Source organism: Delphinus delphis, chromosome 16 (assembly GCF_949987515.2).
Source record: "Delphinus delphis chromosome 16, mDelDel1.2, whole genome shotgun sequence".
NCBI lineage: Eukaryota > Metazoa > Chordata > Mammalia > Artiodactyla > Delphinidae > Delphinus > Delphinus delphis.
This window is the reverse complement of record NC_082698.1, coordinates 2,621,444-2,636,254: the sequence shown is the minus strand read 5'-3', so window position 1 is coordinate 2,636,254 and position 14,811 is coordinate 2,621,444. Positions and strand designations below refer to the sequence as shown.

The 14,811-nt window shown below is 47.6% G+C and overlaps 1 protein-coding gene across 2 annotated transcripts in view; it reads left to right on the top strand.

The window, feature by feature from the left end:
* Positions 1–9,720, top strand: part of GLRX3 (glutaredoxin 3) — a 31,063-nt gene extending 21,343 nt beyond the window's left edge. For both annotated transcript variants that reach the window (XM_060033830.1, XM_060033831.1), the window contains exons 7-11: positions 940–997; positions 1,965–2,017; positions 5,816–5,855; positions 5,964–6,056; positions 9,439–9,720. In XM_060033830.1, the coding sequence (XP_059889813.1) occupies positions 940–997; positions 1,965–2,017; positions 5,816–5,855; positions 5,964–6,056; positions 9,439–9,489 (295 nt within the window). In that variant the 3' untranslated portion in view covers positions 9,490–9,720. The remainder of the gene's footprint in view (positions 1–939; positions 998–1,964; positions 2,018–5,815; positions 5,856–5,963; positions 6,057–9,438) is intronic.
* The last annotated feature ends 5,091 nt before the right edge of the window (positions 9,721–14,811 follow it).

Genomic DNA, 14,811 nt, shown 5'->3' with positions numbered 1-14,811 from the left:
AAAATTTAAAGGGCTCCTGGAAAGCAGAGTGCAGGAGCCTGAGTTCCTGGGCTTGGCCATGTCTCTGTGGGTGGGACAGAGGGACCTGTTTGGTTCCCTGGATCCCGGTAGTTGGGTCTCCAGGTGCGTGATTGCGGTCTTTCTGAGAATTAGCTGATTGTACCACATGAACATGTATGTGACGTAGCTTTGTGCATGATTGGTGTGTCTCGTTTGTGATACCTTTTTTCTCTGAGGAGATTTGGAGCCATGAATGATCCAGAGCACGTGGAAGGAGGAGAACACGGTGCTGTGACCACCATTGTCCACTGGGGCCTAGAGGCCCTTCAGCAGCCCGTTGTCCTGCTGCGGGCTGTTGCTGAGAGTCGTTACTGGGCTCTAGGCTGCATGTAGATGGTTAGCATTCCTGACAGCAGTTAGATCATGAGGTTTGAAAGATGGTATAAAGTACCAAACATAAAGTCAAGACGAGAGCATTTGATTTTAGCAGCTGGTGTTGGTTGGTGCTCCAAGATTTAGCGCTTCTCCCTCCAGGTGGGACCTTGTGGGCGTGAAGAGTGTAGAGCCATGCGGGCCTCATGATGGGAAAGGGACACACACGTGTAGTTCTGGAAATTCTGGGTGGGCTCAGTGTGTAGGTCCCTTACTGAACAATTCCTTATTGAGTTGGTTATTATGTTTTTAGTTCTGTGAGTTGATGGGCTTAACTTGCAACTTGAAGGCACACTCATTGCCTTAAAAAGCCATATTGTGTTTTACAGTGGCTCAGGGAGACAGTGAAATAAAGGAAAATGTCAGTGCGTTTGCTTGTTTAATGCCACTCAAAGCTGTGGACCCTCATCCTGCTCTCCCTCAAAGATGTTCGCTGCTCATGAAGCAGAGTGACAGTGCTGTTTAGTAATTTAGCTGAGCCGTTTTATATCCATTTTCTCTCTTCAGGCTCAAAGTACTGACAAATAAAGCTTCTGTGATGCTCTTTATGAAAGGAAACAAACAGGTAAAGAACTCCAAAATGGTTTTATTTTAAATTTCTTTTGATGTTATCTGCAGCAAGGGGACACTTAAATCTTTTTTTCCTGGCTTTAGCTAATGAAGCTGTAGTGGTAGCAGGAAGTTATCCAGGCCTCAGTTGGTGCTTATGGAGATCAAACAAAGTGATCTACATTTTGCTTGACTTTATCATCAAATCTCAGTGGGGTGCATTTCTTCCTGCTGCCAAACTTTGTGAGCTAACGTGGTCAGCACTGTTAACACTGGACTGGTTCTGTTAGCTGCTGTCGACTCCTGGAGTGTGCAGTTTGGTTCTCTACTTCCCGCGTTATACCTTTTTTTTTTCTTCTTGGTGGTTATTTAAAGCAGATTTTTATCCTTTTTTTCCTGGAAGCCCAGGAAGTATGCATAAATTCTGGGAACAGAATCATTAGTGCAGTTAAGGTGTTTATGTGGTGCCAGGTCTTTCCCAAAGGATTGGGAGTTGGAATCCTGGGGCGTGAAAAAAACTGTAAGATTTTCCCATAACCTCAGAAAAGTTTGGTGCTCTATAGTGTAAAGATTTAAAAAGTGGGAGTAGAAGTCCAGTTGGGAGTAGGAAAACAATGACCCTAATCATTGCAGAAAGGTGGAGTTGAGGCCGTCTGAGTGAAATAGAGAAGGGGCAAGAGAAGCCTCAGGGTTTAACTCAGGACCTTTCTGACCACAAAGGTTATAATGTTAGAGCACGGGTCATCTCCAGTGGCTACAAACTGAGGTAAGTCTAGGGGCTGTGCGTCTCGGACGACGTCTGGATGGGTCAGTCCTGAAGGTGCAGGTCTTATTCCTCTGACGGCTCTTGATGTGAAGCGGCCCTGGGAGGTGGCTGCCTTCTGCAGGTGCTGTCCCCCTTGACAGAGCATGAGATACAACCATGCTAGTGGGCTGTGCGGGAAATGCAGTTCATCCTAAAATTGGTTTTTTTCTAAATTTAGGAAGCCAAGTGTGGCTTCAGCAGACAGATTCTGGAAATACTAAATAGTACTGGGTAAGTAAATCTTGTTTTCAAATGGTATGTTTTAAGAAATGCTAACTTTTCAGTTCTGCCACTGATGCTTTTCAGTTGTTATATCTGTTCATATATTTTTATCTATTTATTTTTGCTCTGACGTTTTGCGAATGCTTTAGCTTAGACCACAATAGAATTTTCTGGCCAGTGTCCAACCTATCGGTAACATAGAGGAGGTATTCTGGCAGTCATCAGAATAACTCTTTGTCTACTTTCCCAGAGGAAACTTGACAACTGAGTTCTTACCATGCATAAAGATATTTTAGGGAAAGTGTATTATAGGTTTTTAATTTTCTTTAAAAAAATATTCTAGTTTCCAAATAGTTCATGAAACTGATAGGATACATATTAAGATCCATTGTCTGGATCTGAGAAATAGGGTAAACTAAATTGCAGAGCTCATGCTTTTGCTCTCCTTAGTGATGGAGCTGCCGGGTAAGAAAATTGTAGTTGAGTTTTGTGGTTAAAAACCAAACCACTTGGGACTTCCCTGGTGGTGCAGTGGTTAAGAATCCGCCTGCCGGTGCAGGGGACACGGGTTCGAGCCCTGGTCTGGGAAGGTCTCACAGGCCGCGGAGCAGCTAAGCCCGTGAGCCACAACTACTGAGCCTGCGCTCTAGAGCCCGCCGTGTGCCACAACTACTGAGCCCACGTGCCACAACTACTGAAGCCCACACGCCTAGAGCCTGTGCTCTGCAACAAGAGAAGCCACAGCAATGAGAAGCCCGCGCACCGCAACGGAGAGTAGCCCCTGCTCCCTGCAGCTAGAGAAAGCCCGTGCGCAGCAACGAAGACCCAACGCAGCCAGAAATAAATAAATAAAATAAATAAATTTATTAAAAGAAAAACGAAAACAAAGAAAACACCAAACCACTTGTTTGGAGATACTTAGCACATGTTCTATGGGGTTGTCAAATGTTTCTGCTTATCTTTCTTCCTTATTATTTCTCAACTGCTTCTTTTCAATATTGTAAGGATTCTAACCGTAGTTTTTTTTTTTTTTTTTTTTTTTTTTTTTTTTTTTTGCGGTACCCGGGCCTCTCACTGCTGTGGCCTCTCCCGTTGCGGAGCACAGGCTCCGGACGCGCAGGCTCAGCGGCCATGGCTCACGGGCCCAGCCGCTCCGCGGCACGTGGGATCCTCCCGGACCGGGGCACGAACCCGCATCCCCTCCATCAGCAGGCGGACCCCCAACCACTGTGCCACCAGGGAAGCCCCTAACCGTAGCTTTAAATAGACTAGCCGACCCTGTGAAGTGACACGGGAAGTCATCTCTGAAGCATTTGGGCATTCTTGGGCAGGGTAGAGTAGCACAGGTTCAAATACAACTTTAGGGACCAAAGAAGAAACACAGTTGTTCTCTTCAAATGATTGTGACATTTCACAGAGGAGAGTCTAGTTGCTTTTGTCCTGTGGCCTCCAGCTGCCTTGTTTTCACCCCGCCCCAGGATGTAGGAGAGGCCGGCTTGGCTTTGGTTGTTTTTTTATGCCCCCTTTCTCTGTCTTCCCTCTGCCACAGATCCCAGCCAGTTGCCCTCAGGCCACCTCTCCCTAGTGCCAGTGTGTCCCCTCAGGTCCTGAGGCCAGGGTAGGACAACCCTGGGCCCATCACCGCTCAAGTATTTGGTGGAAAGTCTCCATAACTTGACTTTCTGTCCCATGTCTGTCTAATTCTCATTGGATTGGAAGCACCAGTTAACCCCCAGTGGAGCGCCTTCGTTGGGAGAGAGTGCCCTCCCGGCTCGAGACTGGCTAAACGCCTCCCAGGGTCTGTTAACTTGAGTGGCCCGCGGTCTTGCTGAGAGCCATTAGAATGTGGAGGAAGCTCCTGGCGCTTTATTCCTTTCCTCCATTCTTTTTTTTTTTTTTTTTTTTTTGCGGTACGCGGGCCTCTCACTGCTGTGGCCTCTCCCGTTGCGGAGCACAGGCTCTGGACGCACAGGCTCAGCAGCCTTGGCTCACGGGCCCAGCCGCTCTGCGGCATGTGGGATCTTCCCGGACTGGGGCACGAACCACGGTCTCCTGCATCGGCAGGCGGACTCTCAAGCACTGCGCCACCAGGGAAGCCCCTTTCCTCCATTCTTGCACTTGTCTGTTCCTTCCCTAGCCAAAATATGTGTGCCTTGAGGGGCTGAGTACCTAGTGTGTATTGGGTGTGAAAAGCACCCTTTACAGTGAACTTCTGGGAGACATATGGGCTGCTGTGACTCTGTATACCTATGTACATTTAGGCCCAGCACTTCTTAGATCCTTTATAGATAGTTCCAGAACTCATATTTGTATTGTACTGTTTCAATTAGGAGATCTGCGTCCTTAGTTAAACTTGAAGGGAGACTTACATTGGGTGATTCTTTTTTTTTTTTAAATCTTTTTTGCTCTTCTTTCAAACATTCCTTTTTTGGTACTTGGTGCTGATTATCCTGTCAGGTTATGTTTTTGACTGTTTCCTGCATTGTGGACAGTCTTCTTTGGAATGTGTTCACTCAGTAAACAAGATTTCCCTATGAAGATGGTTTTGGTTTTATGGAAGACAAAATTTGTTTCTTTATATGTGGCATTTTCTTTGGCCAATTTTTGGAATTGCACGTGTACCCACAATCTCCCTGCAGGAATTCAATCTTACATTCTTACTAATTCTTTGACCACCTTGTAATGAAATCCTCCCCGAGTAGATGTGGTTGAATTTTCATTAATTTATACAAGTAGTGTTCATTACATGGCATAAAGCCACAACACTTTCACTGGTTTCGTGCATATTGAAAATAGCACGTGGGACTGCCCTGGTGGCGCAGTGGTTAGGAATCCGCCTGCCAGTGCAGGAGGCATGGGTTTGATCCCTGGTCCGGGAAGATCCCACGTGCCACGGAGCAACTAAGCCCGTGTGCCACAACTACTGAGCCTGCGCTCTAGAGCCCGTGAGCCACAACTGCTGAGCCCATGAGTCACAACTACTGAAGCCTGTGCACCTAGAGCCTATGGTCCGCGGCAAGAGAAGCCACTGCAATGAGAAGCCTGTGCACCGCAACTAAGAGTAGCCCCTGCTTGCCGCAGCTAGAGAAAGCCTGCGCGCAACAACGAAGACCCAACGCAGCCAAAAATAAATAATTAAAAAGAAAAAGTATAGCGTGTGTGTTCTGTGATAAAGTTTATTGCTGTGTGGAAAGCACGTCTGCTTTGGTTGGCAATGTCTTTTCCCAGCTGGTGAGCCCCCAGCCTCCATCCATGGGCACCAGCAGGGCTGCTCCCTCCTGCACCCTAAGCAGCTGCCAGTAGGTTAGGAAGCAGCAGTGCCGAGGGGGCTGGAAATGGAGCGAGGGTGTTAACGACAGGCCTGCATGAACGCTGAGTCTAGCCTGAACTTGGCAAACTGCAACTGGCTGCCTACTTACGTAAATCGAGTTTTATTGAAACACTGTCCTTTCATCTCTGCCTTGTCTGGCTGCTTCTGTGTTTCACAGCAGAGGTGAGTGGTTGGAGCAGAGGCTGTATGGCTCGCAGGGCCTAGATGTTTACTGCCTCACCCTTTACAGAAAGGTCGCCGACCCCTGTCTGACCTGACACTGTAGAGAAAACTCCAGATAAATTCGTTTCTTGGGATGACTTATTCTGTGTAGTACCTGACAGATTAAGAAGTAAAATCATTTCTATGTTTCCACAGTAAATTTTGTTAGCAACAAAATAGTTTTACTTTTCTTGACCTTTTGGAACACCAAATAGTTCTTATAATTTTTGTCTAAAACTGTATTTCTTGTTAAAATGTTTTCTCCTTTTTTGTAGTGTTGAATATGAGACATTTGATATCTTGGAGGATGAAGAAGTAAGTTCTATGTTTTATGTTTTGTCCTTTATCTTAGTTTTAATCGTTAGGATTATCATTTAATCCTAATCTGACAGGAAGGTTTCAGGGTCCCTGTTGTTTCCGTAGGTTCGGCAAGGATTAAAAACTTATTCCAATTGGCCGACATACCCTCAGCTGTATGTGAAAGGGGAGCTTGTTGGAGGATTGGACATCGTTAAGGTGAGGTTGGGATTCGTTCGTCTGGGAGCCCAGAGAACTGAAAACCCGGGCGCGTTTGAAAATTATTTCATTGGGGTTGTCCTCGATGTTCTTTCCTGGCCTCATATCTAATCACTTCTAGACCAGCATTACCATCTTTACGACCATAATATCTGTCGTTCTCTCAGCTCTCACCTCATCCGGGCAAATCAGCCCCCTTACTGTGTGGCCTTTCCTGCCACGCTGGGTCCTTTCACAACCTCCTCCAGCTCTTGAGGGACTGCTGACCAGGGTCTGAAGTGTGACTGGGCATTCAGAGCGGCTCCGGGTGTGGCCGAGCTCAGAACTTGTTTTATTCACACTGTACTAAGTTCTTCCATGTTTTCAGCTTTCCTTCACCCTGTCTCTGCTTTGGATTTCCTTGCATATCTCATACTGAAGTATGCTTTCTGTACCCTTCAGGGCCTTTCTCTGTGAGTCACTTACAGAGTCTTTCCGGCCAGAAGTGTTCGCTCTGCCCTTGCTCCTGAAGTTCTCCTGTCCTTTTCTATTTATATTATCGTAATTATGTTGTTTTCTGGTGTCATTTTATTTTGCTTTACTCACATGCACTTTGGTGATGGCGTGAAGAGCACCGGGCTAAGGGCCCGAGGGCCTGAGACCTAGTGTCGGCCTGGACCTGCTGGCTGTGTCCCCGAGACCTGAGGTCATCTCCAAGTCCCCCTTTGATTCTCAGGTGCTAGAACACTGGAGAGCTCTGTCAGATCGTAAGCGTGTTTCAAGGACGCTGTTTCTTACATGTCTTTAATGATGAATTTCCTTCTTTGGTTTGCTTTAAGTAAATTCTAACTGAATTTTAAATGAACATGATTTTTCTTATAGAATTTCAAGTCCAGAACTTAGGGCACCCTTACCTGGTAGCACCTGTGTGCTCCGGTGCTCTCCTGATTAGCCCAGGACCCCAGAAGGCAGCTGCAGCTTTCACGTCCTCAAACCCTACCCCCGACCCAGGCCCACCCTGGGCGTCATGGTGTGGGAGGAGGGTGGCAGTGGGTGGGCACAGGAGGGCCTGGGCAGGAATGCAGGGCTCTGCTCCAGAAGCGCCAGCCTTCACGAAAGGCGGGTGGTGGAGCTGCCGGGGCTCAGGCCCTCCTCGGCCTCGCCGGTTAGAGGATTTTCCCTGAGGTCAGATCCCTGGTATCTTAAGTGGAAAGCAAGTGGTAAGTACTGCTGTCTCTAGTTATAAAATGAAAGTTTTTAACTCATGCTTTCGTACCGTGAAAGACCTCTGGCCCAGCCCTGAGTGCTGGTAGGTTTTCTGAACACAGGGCCACGGTTTCATCTGCCCAGATTTTGTCTCCTGTCCAGTTCCAGGTTTGACATCACACTTCTTGAGCAAGCCAGTGAGGCATTTCCCCAATAAACTGTCTCATTCCTGGAGGGAAAAAAAATGTTTAACACAGTGGCTTTTGAATAGCCCTGAGGCAACAAAAATAGATCTGCATTCGTTATCTTATATCTATTTTTTATTTTTGTAAGACACAAACTGTCTTCCGACCAGAATACCCTTGAGCCTGTTCTTGTCTGAATGTTTGATGGCCTGTACCTCAGCCACTGGTAGCTCTTGGGGAGATACAATCAATAAATCTCATTTAATTCTAAAGCTGAGCTGCACGGGCAACTTCTTCTTAGGTATATAACAGGGTGTTCGTTATATGACTTTCTGTGTTCACCTGCTAAGAACTTACGCATTTGGAAACGTGCGATAGTGTTAACATTTTTCTTTGAGAAGATAACTGGGAATAGTTGTTAGGTTGCCACTTTGGTCTGTTTCTGGCAGAGGGCAGTTCTTCACCTTTAGGTCACTTAAAGCAGCGGTCTCCAACCTTTTTGGCACCAGGGGCTGGTTTCGTGGAAGACAGTTTTTCCACGGACGGGGGGCGGGGCTGGGTGGCTCAGGCGGTGACGTGAGCGATGGGGAGTGGCAGGTGAGGCTTCGCTCGCTGTCCGCCGCTCGCCTCCTGCTGTGCGGCCCGGTTCCTAACAGGCCTCGTACCGGTCCGTGGCCCAGGGGTTGGAGACCCCCAACTTCAAGCCTCAGCTGTGTTGCCAGCGGGTTAATCCTGACTGCGCTCAGCAGGAGCCGTGAACGCCGTTTTGGTGGTTGAGTGGCTACTGAAAGAATGAACGGCTTGGAGACTCAGTGACTCCACAGGCCAGTGTCCTGAGGAAAACATCTGCTGGTTAACATGCACACAGTGTGTTACCGTTACCTCCAAAGGGCGAATGGTTCATCACCGCAGACTGTTTGGATGCAGAAACAGTTGAGAGGCAGAATATTTAGATCCGTTGCTGTTTAACCCACTGGCTCACAGTCACAGCGGCATCCGAAGGGCCTGTGCCACGCCAGGCAGGCCCCTCTGGCTCTTCGTGTAGGCTGCCGCGTCTCCTCCTCCAGCGGGTGAGGAAATGGACAGAAGTTAGGGGAGCTGTCTGCCCTGTCGCAGCCAGGGAGCCGTGGCCAGATTCCACCTGAGGGCCACCCGGCCCACCCACCTTGCCGCGTGGCCTGCTGCTGCTTCTGAGTTGTGTGCTCTGAGAGGCCCTGTTTGGCCTTTTGGTGTAGCTGGACGTCTGCTTGTTAAATGGGTAGAAGATCCCAAGACCTTGCTGTCTGAGTTTGTGTGACAGGATCATGCCTGTTTGGGTTCAATCCAGAGAGCAGTGTGAGTGGATTTTAGTGGTTTTATTCATTGATGTTCATGCAGCTTAGGAAGAACCTGAAATGTTCTATCAAATTAAGTGTTTACCTTAAACTAGAAAATCTTATTTATCCTCCATGGTCATGTTTTAAACTTGATGGCTGTATTCCATATTTTAGATCTGAAAGATAGGCACAAAAAACTTTCTGAATTACTTCATCTCTTTAACAGTTTCTGGCCTTTACATTTACGTACTAGTACCATGGCTTTTCCAAGTTTGGTTGAAATAGTGAAGCCTGTTTACCACCTGTAGGGCCGCAGGTGTCATGTGCATTGTATCTGAGTGGACCTTAATATCACAGCGTTTCATTTTTCAGTCACTCAAAGTTCGTTTTCCCTGTTTATTGCTATTGTTTAAATAGGAAGCTTCATCATGTTGCTCTCATTGCTGTATTCGCTAATGCTAAAAAATCTGTTGGTGTTCGTTTTAGAATGCCTTTTAACTTTAATTTTGTACTGTGATAGTGTACCCAGTTTTTATGGCATGATCCTTTGTTCAGGTGTGTTGATGGACTGGAGTTTTCATCCAATAAGGTGTTTCTTTGGGTTCTCTGATACAGATGCGATCTTTCATTGTTTAGATGTTTTCATCTTTTATATATACGTATGCATGATATTATTGTTTCCTTTTTTATTTTTAGGAACTGAAAGAAAATGGTGAGTTGCTGCCTATACTGAAAGGAGAAAATTAATAAACGTTAGACTTGGTGCCCGGCTGCTGCAAGAAGGACTTCACTCCAGTGGAGCAGTTCACGACTGAGCCCTCAGGAGAGGACTAGCTGTAGAAAGTGCTCGTCCCCAGCTGCACTTTGTGGATTTCACAAGGTTGGGCTAAACACACGTATGCAACGTTTTTTCCACCAAAAATAGAATGCAATAAACACCTTCAAGTTCAGTTAAAAATAATTGTGTAAAAAAGTGTGTCTTTACAGTGGTGTTAGACATATAGTTACTATAATCAACCCACTTTTCATCTCTTTTTCATCACATGTGGGCATCTTGAAGCAGTTAAGAAATAGACAGGCTTCAGAGAGTGAAGAACTGTGAGAGTCTGAACCACAGCAGTATTTAGAGCCACTCATAGACCAAACCAGTGGCTCCCCTCACTGGCCGAAGATCTCTTTACAGCTCAGAAAATTCCGCTGCAGACCTTGTCCTGACAGCATCACTGAGCTGGGCCTGGTGAAGTCGCAGTGGCAGTGTCAGGCGTCTGCAGATTGAGGACCCGTCTCAGAAAGCCCCAGCAGCGTAGTACCAAGAAACGTTTGAGAGGAAGGTGACTTCTCAGTGGGTGTGTCCGTAAGGCTTCTTTCATAACTTGTACAAGGATGGTAGCCTGGCAGCAGAATGGTGTTGTCGAGTTGTGCCTTACACATCACAACTTATTTTAATCATTGTATTGAAAGTATTGATTTAGCCCTTAAGTATGTGGAGAACGTCCAGAATTCCATGAAAATTTCAATAGTTTTTTTTTTTTTTTTTTTTTGGTGGTACGCGGGCCTCTCACTGTTGTGGTCTCTCCTGCCGCGGAGCACAGGCTCCGGACGTGCAGGCTCAGCGGCCATGGCTCACGGGCCCAGCTGCTCCGTGGCTTGTGGGATCCTCCCGGACCGGGGCACGAACCCGCGTCCCCTGCATCGGCAGGCGGACTCTCAACCACTGCACCACCAGGGAAGCCCTCAGTAGTATTTTTGATCCTGCATCCAACGTATTGAAAAAAACAGTTGCTCCAGTAGGCCTGTGCTGTGCATGCCTTAAACAGACGGTTGAATCCACTGTCATGGTTCTTAGACTTTTCTGGTACCCGTGGCACATGTTAACCTCATTGAGTTTTCCCAGCCTGTCCATCTGAAAACTGTCTGGTGGTTGTAAGGAAAGGGGTGCAGAGGCCAGCAATTTAGGTAAGAGAAACAGTAGGAAACGCAGGTTAGCCCTTCACCAGGGCGCTGGCTTTTCCTGTCTCTTGAGCGGCAGGCCATTTCTCTGCTTTTTGGTTGTGTGGAGAGGAGGGAGCTGATGCCCTGGTGTGTGTTACAGAGACATCTGCACGAGATCATAAAGGTGGATGTGGCCTTGCTTCCTGCCGGGAGGAGGACACCCATCATGGTGGGTATTTCTGCCACTGTGTGTAATCAGGTGGGTCTCTTCTGGGCATTAGTCTATGAACTACATTTTTCCACTTAAAATGAAAATAACTGTATAAGCAAACCTTTAAAATGCAGATGGAAATGGAATTTTGACTGAAATTTTATTAAGCCATTGGCTTCAGGGATGTGTGTGGCTCACAGAGGGGTCCCTAATTTCCTTGTGTGCTTTTATCCTAAACCTAAATTGCCTGCACGCCGCTTTCATGATTTCTGCTCTCTCCACGAGTGCTACCTGTCCTGGTATATTTTCTACTAAGTCAAATTTTAACCTCACCTTATCCCAGGCAACAGTGTCTTTGCAATCACAACAGTACATTTACTAGTTTGTTTTCTTTTTCCCTCTTGCCCATTCAGGTAAACAAAAAATATATATATAATATATAATATATATATAATATATATGTAACAAAATATATAACAAATATATAACAAACACGCTGACCTCCAATTTGGGAACCACCCTTCTGGCCAGAGGTGTTGCTCTGATAATGTAAGATGCTATGTGCGTTTTAGGACAGCCTTCCCTTCCTTCAGGTGACTCTTGCATGATGAAAAACTTTGACTGTATCTTCCTTGTTTGAGCATCACGGTTTGGGTTGGGATGAGTGTTCAGAGTTTTTGGGGAGTTGTCCCTGTGTTGAACGTGAGGTTGTCCTCTTGAATTCTGTTAGTTTTTGGGTCCGTTGGCTCTAGGTATGTTGGAGTGACAGTGGCGCAGGTTTCTGTTTTGCAGGTGTTTCCAGCTAGACGTTGGGAGGGCCAAGATGCCTCCATGCAAACTGATAGCCATTCCTCATTGACTTTTCTGGGTATATTGTAGGAGTAAGGCAGGTGATTCTTGTGCCTGGTGGAATGTCACATTCCATAGGTAATCCCCGATCAGATTTCCTAACCAGCAAGCCTGTCCTAGTCATAACGTTCTGTCAAAATTGTCATCTTCTCTGGGATCCACAAATCCTGGAGACAAAGTAGTTCTCAGCACCCGAGAGACCGTTGGCAGGGAAGGTGACAGGGTGTCGTTTGGATGTTGCAAGTTTGAACTTTGTTGGGAGCAGACTTGGGGCAGGGGCTGTGTGAGGGTTTTAGCGAGTTTGTCTGGTTTGGGGGAGTAGGGGCGTGCCTGTGGATAGAAGGGCTGGGAAGCGCTGTTGTCTGCTGGGGGGCCAGGGGCCTCTGCACGGCCCAGCCCTGCCAGCTCCTCGCCTCCGTGGTTCCCTGTGCTTGAGTTCGCTTGTGACATGGGGCTCGTGGTGGGCCTGGGGCTGGGGAGCGGCAGGTCACCGTGCAGGGTGCTGGGGATGCTGGCACTGGCTGCCATTACGACTTCGTCTTTTAACCCCCAGGTTGCCCTTCAAGAAAGTGACTGTTCCATGGGAACCAGGAGGGCTCACTGAGGAAGCAGGAAGCTCCCCAAGGCTCGTGTGTCGAGCCTGGAGGCAACTTCCTCGCGAGGGACGGGTTTTTCGGGAATTGGTATCCACTTGGGGAAATAGCTTGCAGGAAGGGACTAAAAAAAAACAAAACAAAAAGACTCTGATTTTGCTTTGTAACCAGAAGTGGAAAGAAAAAATAAAACCAATGAAAGGAGTTGGGAATTTGGGTGAGGGACTTAGGGAGATAAGTGAGTTGTGCTATTAGCACAAAGGCTCAGCTGCAGGCTTGGGCTGAGATTTCCGTCCGGGATTATATGACTCCCTAGACCTGAGGCTCGCCACCTCCACGCGGCCACCCCATCACGGTGTATGGAATTAAGTTGCCTTTGTACCTGTAATGGGAAATGCTGGGTGACTGGCCGGGACTCTGGGCTCTGGCGGAAGTCTGTCCCTCTCCTGAGCACTGGGTAGGGCAGTTCATCCTTCCTCTTTCTTACCACCTGTTACTTTGTAGTCCAAGGATTGATTTGAAGAAGGCCTAGGAGGTAAATGTGCTGAGACTTGCTAAAATAATGTAAATGGCCCTTGGGGCGCAAAAGGATGGGGGGGTGGTTGGCCTTGCCCTGGTGATGACGGGGACCTTGTGTCATCCTGTGGGACAGCTGAGCCTTGCAGGGCAGCCGTGCTGTTCCTGGCCTCGGTCAGGAACTTCAGGCTGTCCATCTTGACTGATCACTAACTTGCTCAAGAAGGAAGAAAAAAATGATTTTCCCTTTGCAAACTTTACAGAAAACCTCCTGATGAGTTTGAGATAGAGACAAATTTTTAAAAATAGGAAGCATATGTTTATAATTAGAAAATCTCATTGTATTAACTTATTTTTAAAGAAAGCTACGTTTCTAGTCATGCTACGAAGTTTAATTGACCTCTGAAACAGCTGTAATACATTTGAATGACTTGATGTAGGTAATCATTACCTGCCTCATTGGAAGGAATTACAAAAATAAGACCTATCGCGTGGCCAAATCAGAAGTTCAAAGCTTAAGACTGAAATATGAAGCATGATTTTCGATTTAGGTTTTAATTAAAGTCAATTTTTGTTTTTGTTTTTTTTGCGGTACGCGGGCCTCTCACTGCTGTGGCCTCTCCCATTGCGGAGCACAGGCTCCGGACGCGCAGGCCCAGCGGCCATGGCTCACGGGCCCAGCCACTCCGCGGCGTGTGGGATCCTCTCGGACCGGGGCATGAACCCATGTCCCCTTGCATCGGCAGGCGGACTCTCAACCACTGTGCCACCAGGGAAGCCCCTAAAGTCAGTTTTCTTAAATGTGACAATAGGTACTTGTTACCACAATTCACATATTTTTTTTCCAAAATAAAAGTAATTTGGTTCTTTGCAGATAAATTCATTTTTTTTATACCCCATTTCAGACGTTGAGTTGTAGGAATGGATAGAAGTTGGTGCCTCATTCACCAAAATGGGTAATTTCAAAGACGGGGTTTTATAGTTAGTAACCCCACTCTGGTTTCAGAATGCTAGGGGCTTTGTCTGATGTTCACAGACGTTCAGATCCGGAAGACGTGAGTTCGGCCAGCTTCAGGGCATTCAGGCCCAACAGGGAGGGCGTGTGTCGGGTGTGTGTCCGGGCTCCCCACGCGCCGCCTCGCTGAGGCAGCAGCATCCCCCGAGGAAGGCTCCGGTGCATCTAAGTTACTTCGCAGGGGTCCAGGGAGGGGGTCTGAGCCAGGAGGGACACAAACTCCAGCCCTGAGCACTGTGCTTTGGGCATCGCGGCACAACGGCTACAGCCAGAGGTCTTGGGCTTCCGAAATCCGTCAGGAGTACCGTGGCTGTGTAAAAATTAGGTGACCAAAAAGGCCTTTCGTGTGCTCCCCCACCTTCATCTAAATGGTTTTCTCTTGTAGATAATTTTTAACCATCTCCTAAAACAACGTGTTTTGTTTAAGTTTCCTGTATGAACACCTAGAGGGAGGGCCTGACCCTTAGTGGGGTCGCCGGGGGGATGCCTGCCACGTGGCCTGGAGTTAGGGGGTTAGGGTTCCCGTCTCCAGGAACCAAGTACAGCCCAGCCTTCAAACCCAGGCCTGGAACCTGGATATGGAGTCTATTCAGGAAGAAGAGAAGCTTGGTATTTTTACCGGCGTTTACATAGTTTTTTATGCTATTGCTCTGTGTTTTGTGTTTTAAAAAAGGGCCATGGTGACAGATAGGAGCTTGGATGCCCTCAGAGAGCCCCTCCCTCCCTCCCTCCTCCCTCTAGAGGAAGGTTCCAGGCCATCTGGTGCAGGCAGGGAAGAGGCCCCAGCTGTTTCTGGGCCCACAGTGGAGATCTGGCCAGGATTGATGCAGTCCAGGGCACTTGTCCCTCGTGTGTCCTGAGGGTCTCACTCCAGCGTCATTGCGTCCTGCTGGGCAGGGTGTGTGGGTCTGGCTGTCAGGCTCTGGAGGCGGGGCAGCCGAGCAGGTGGCTCA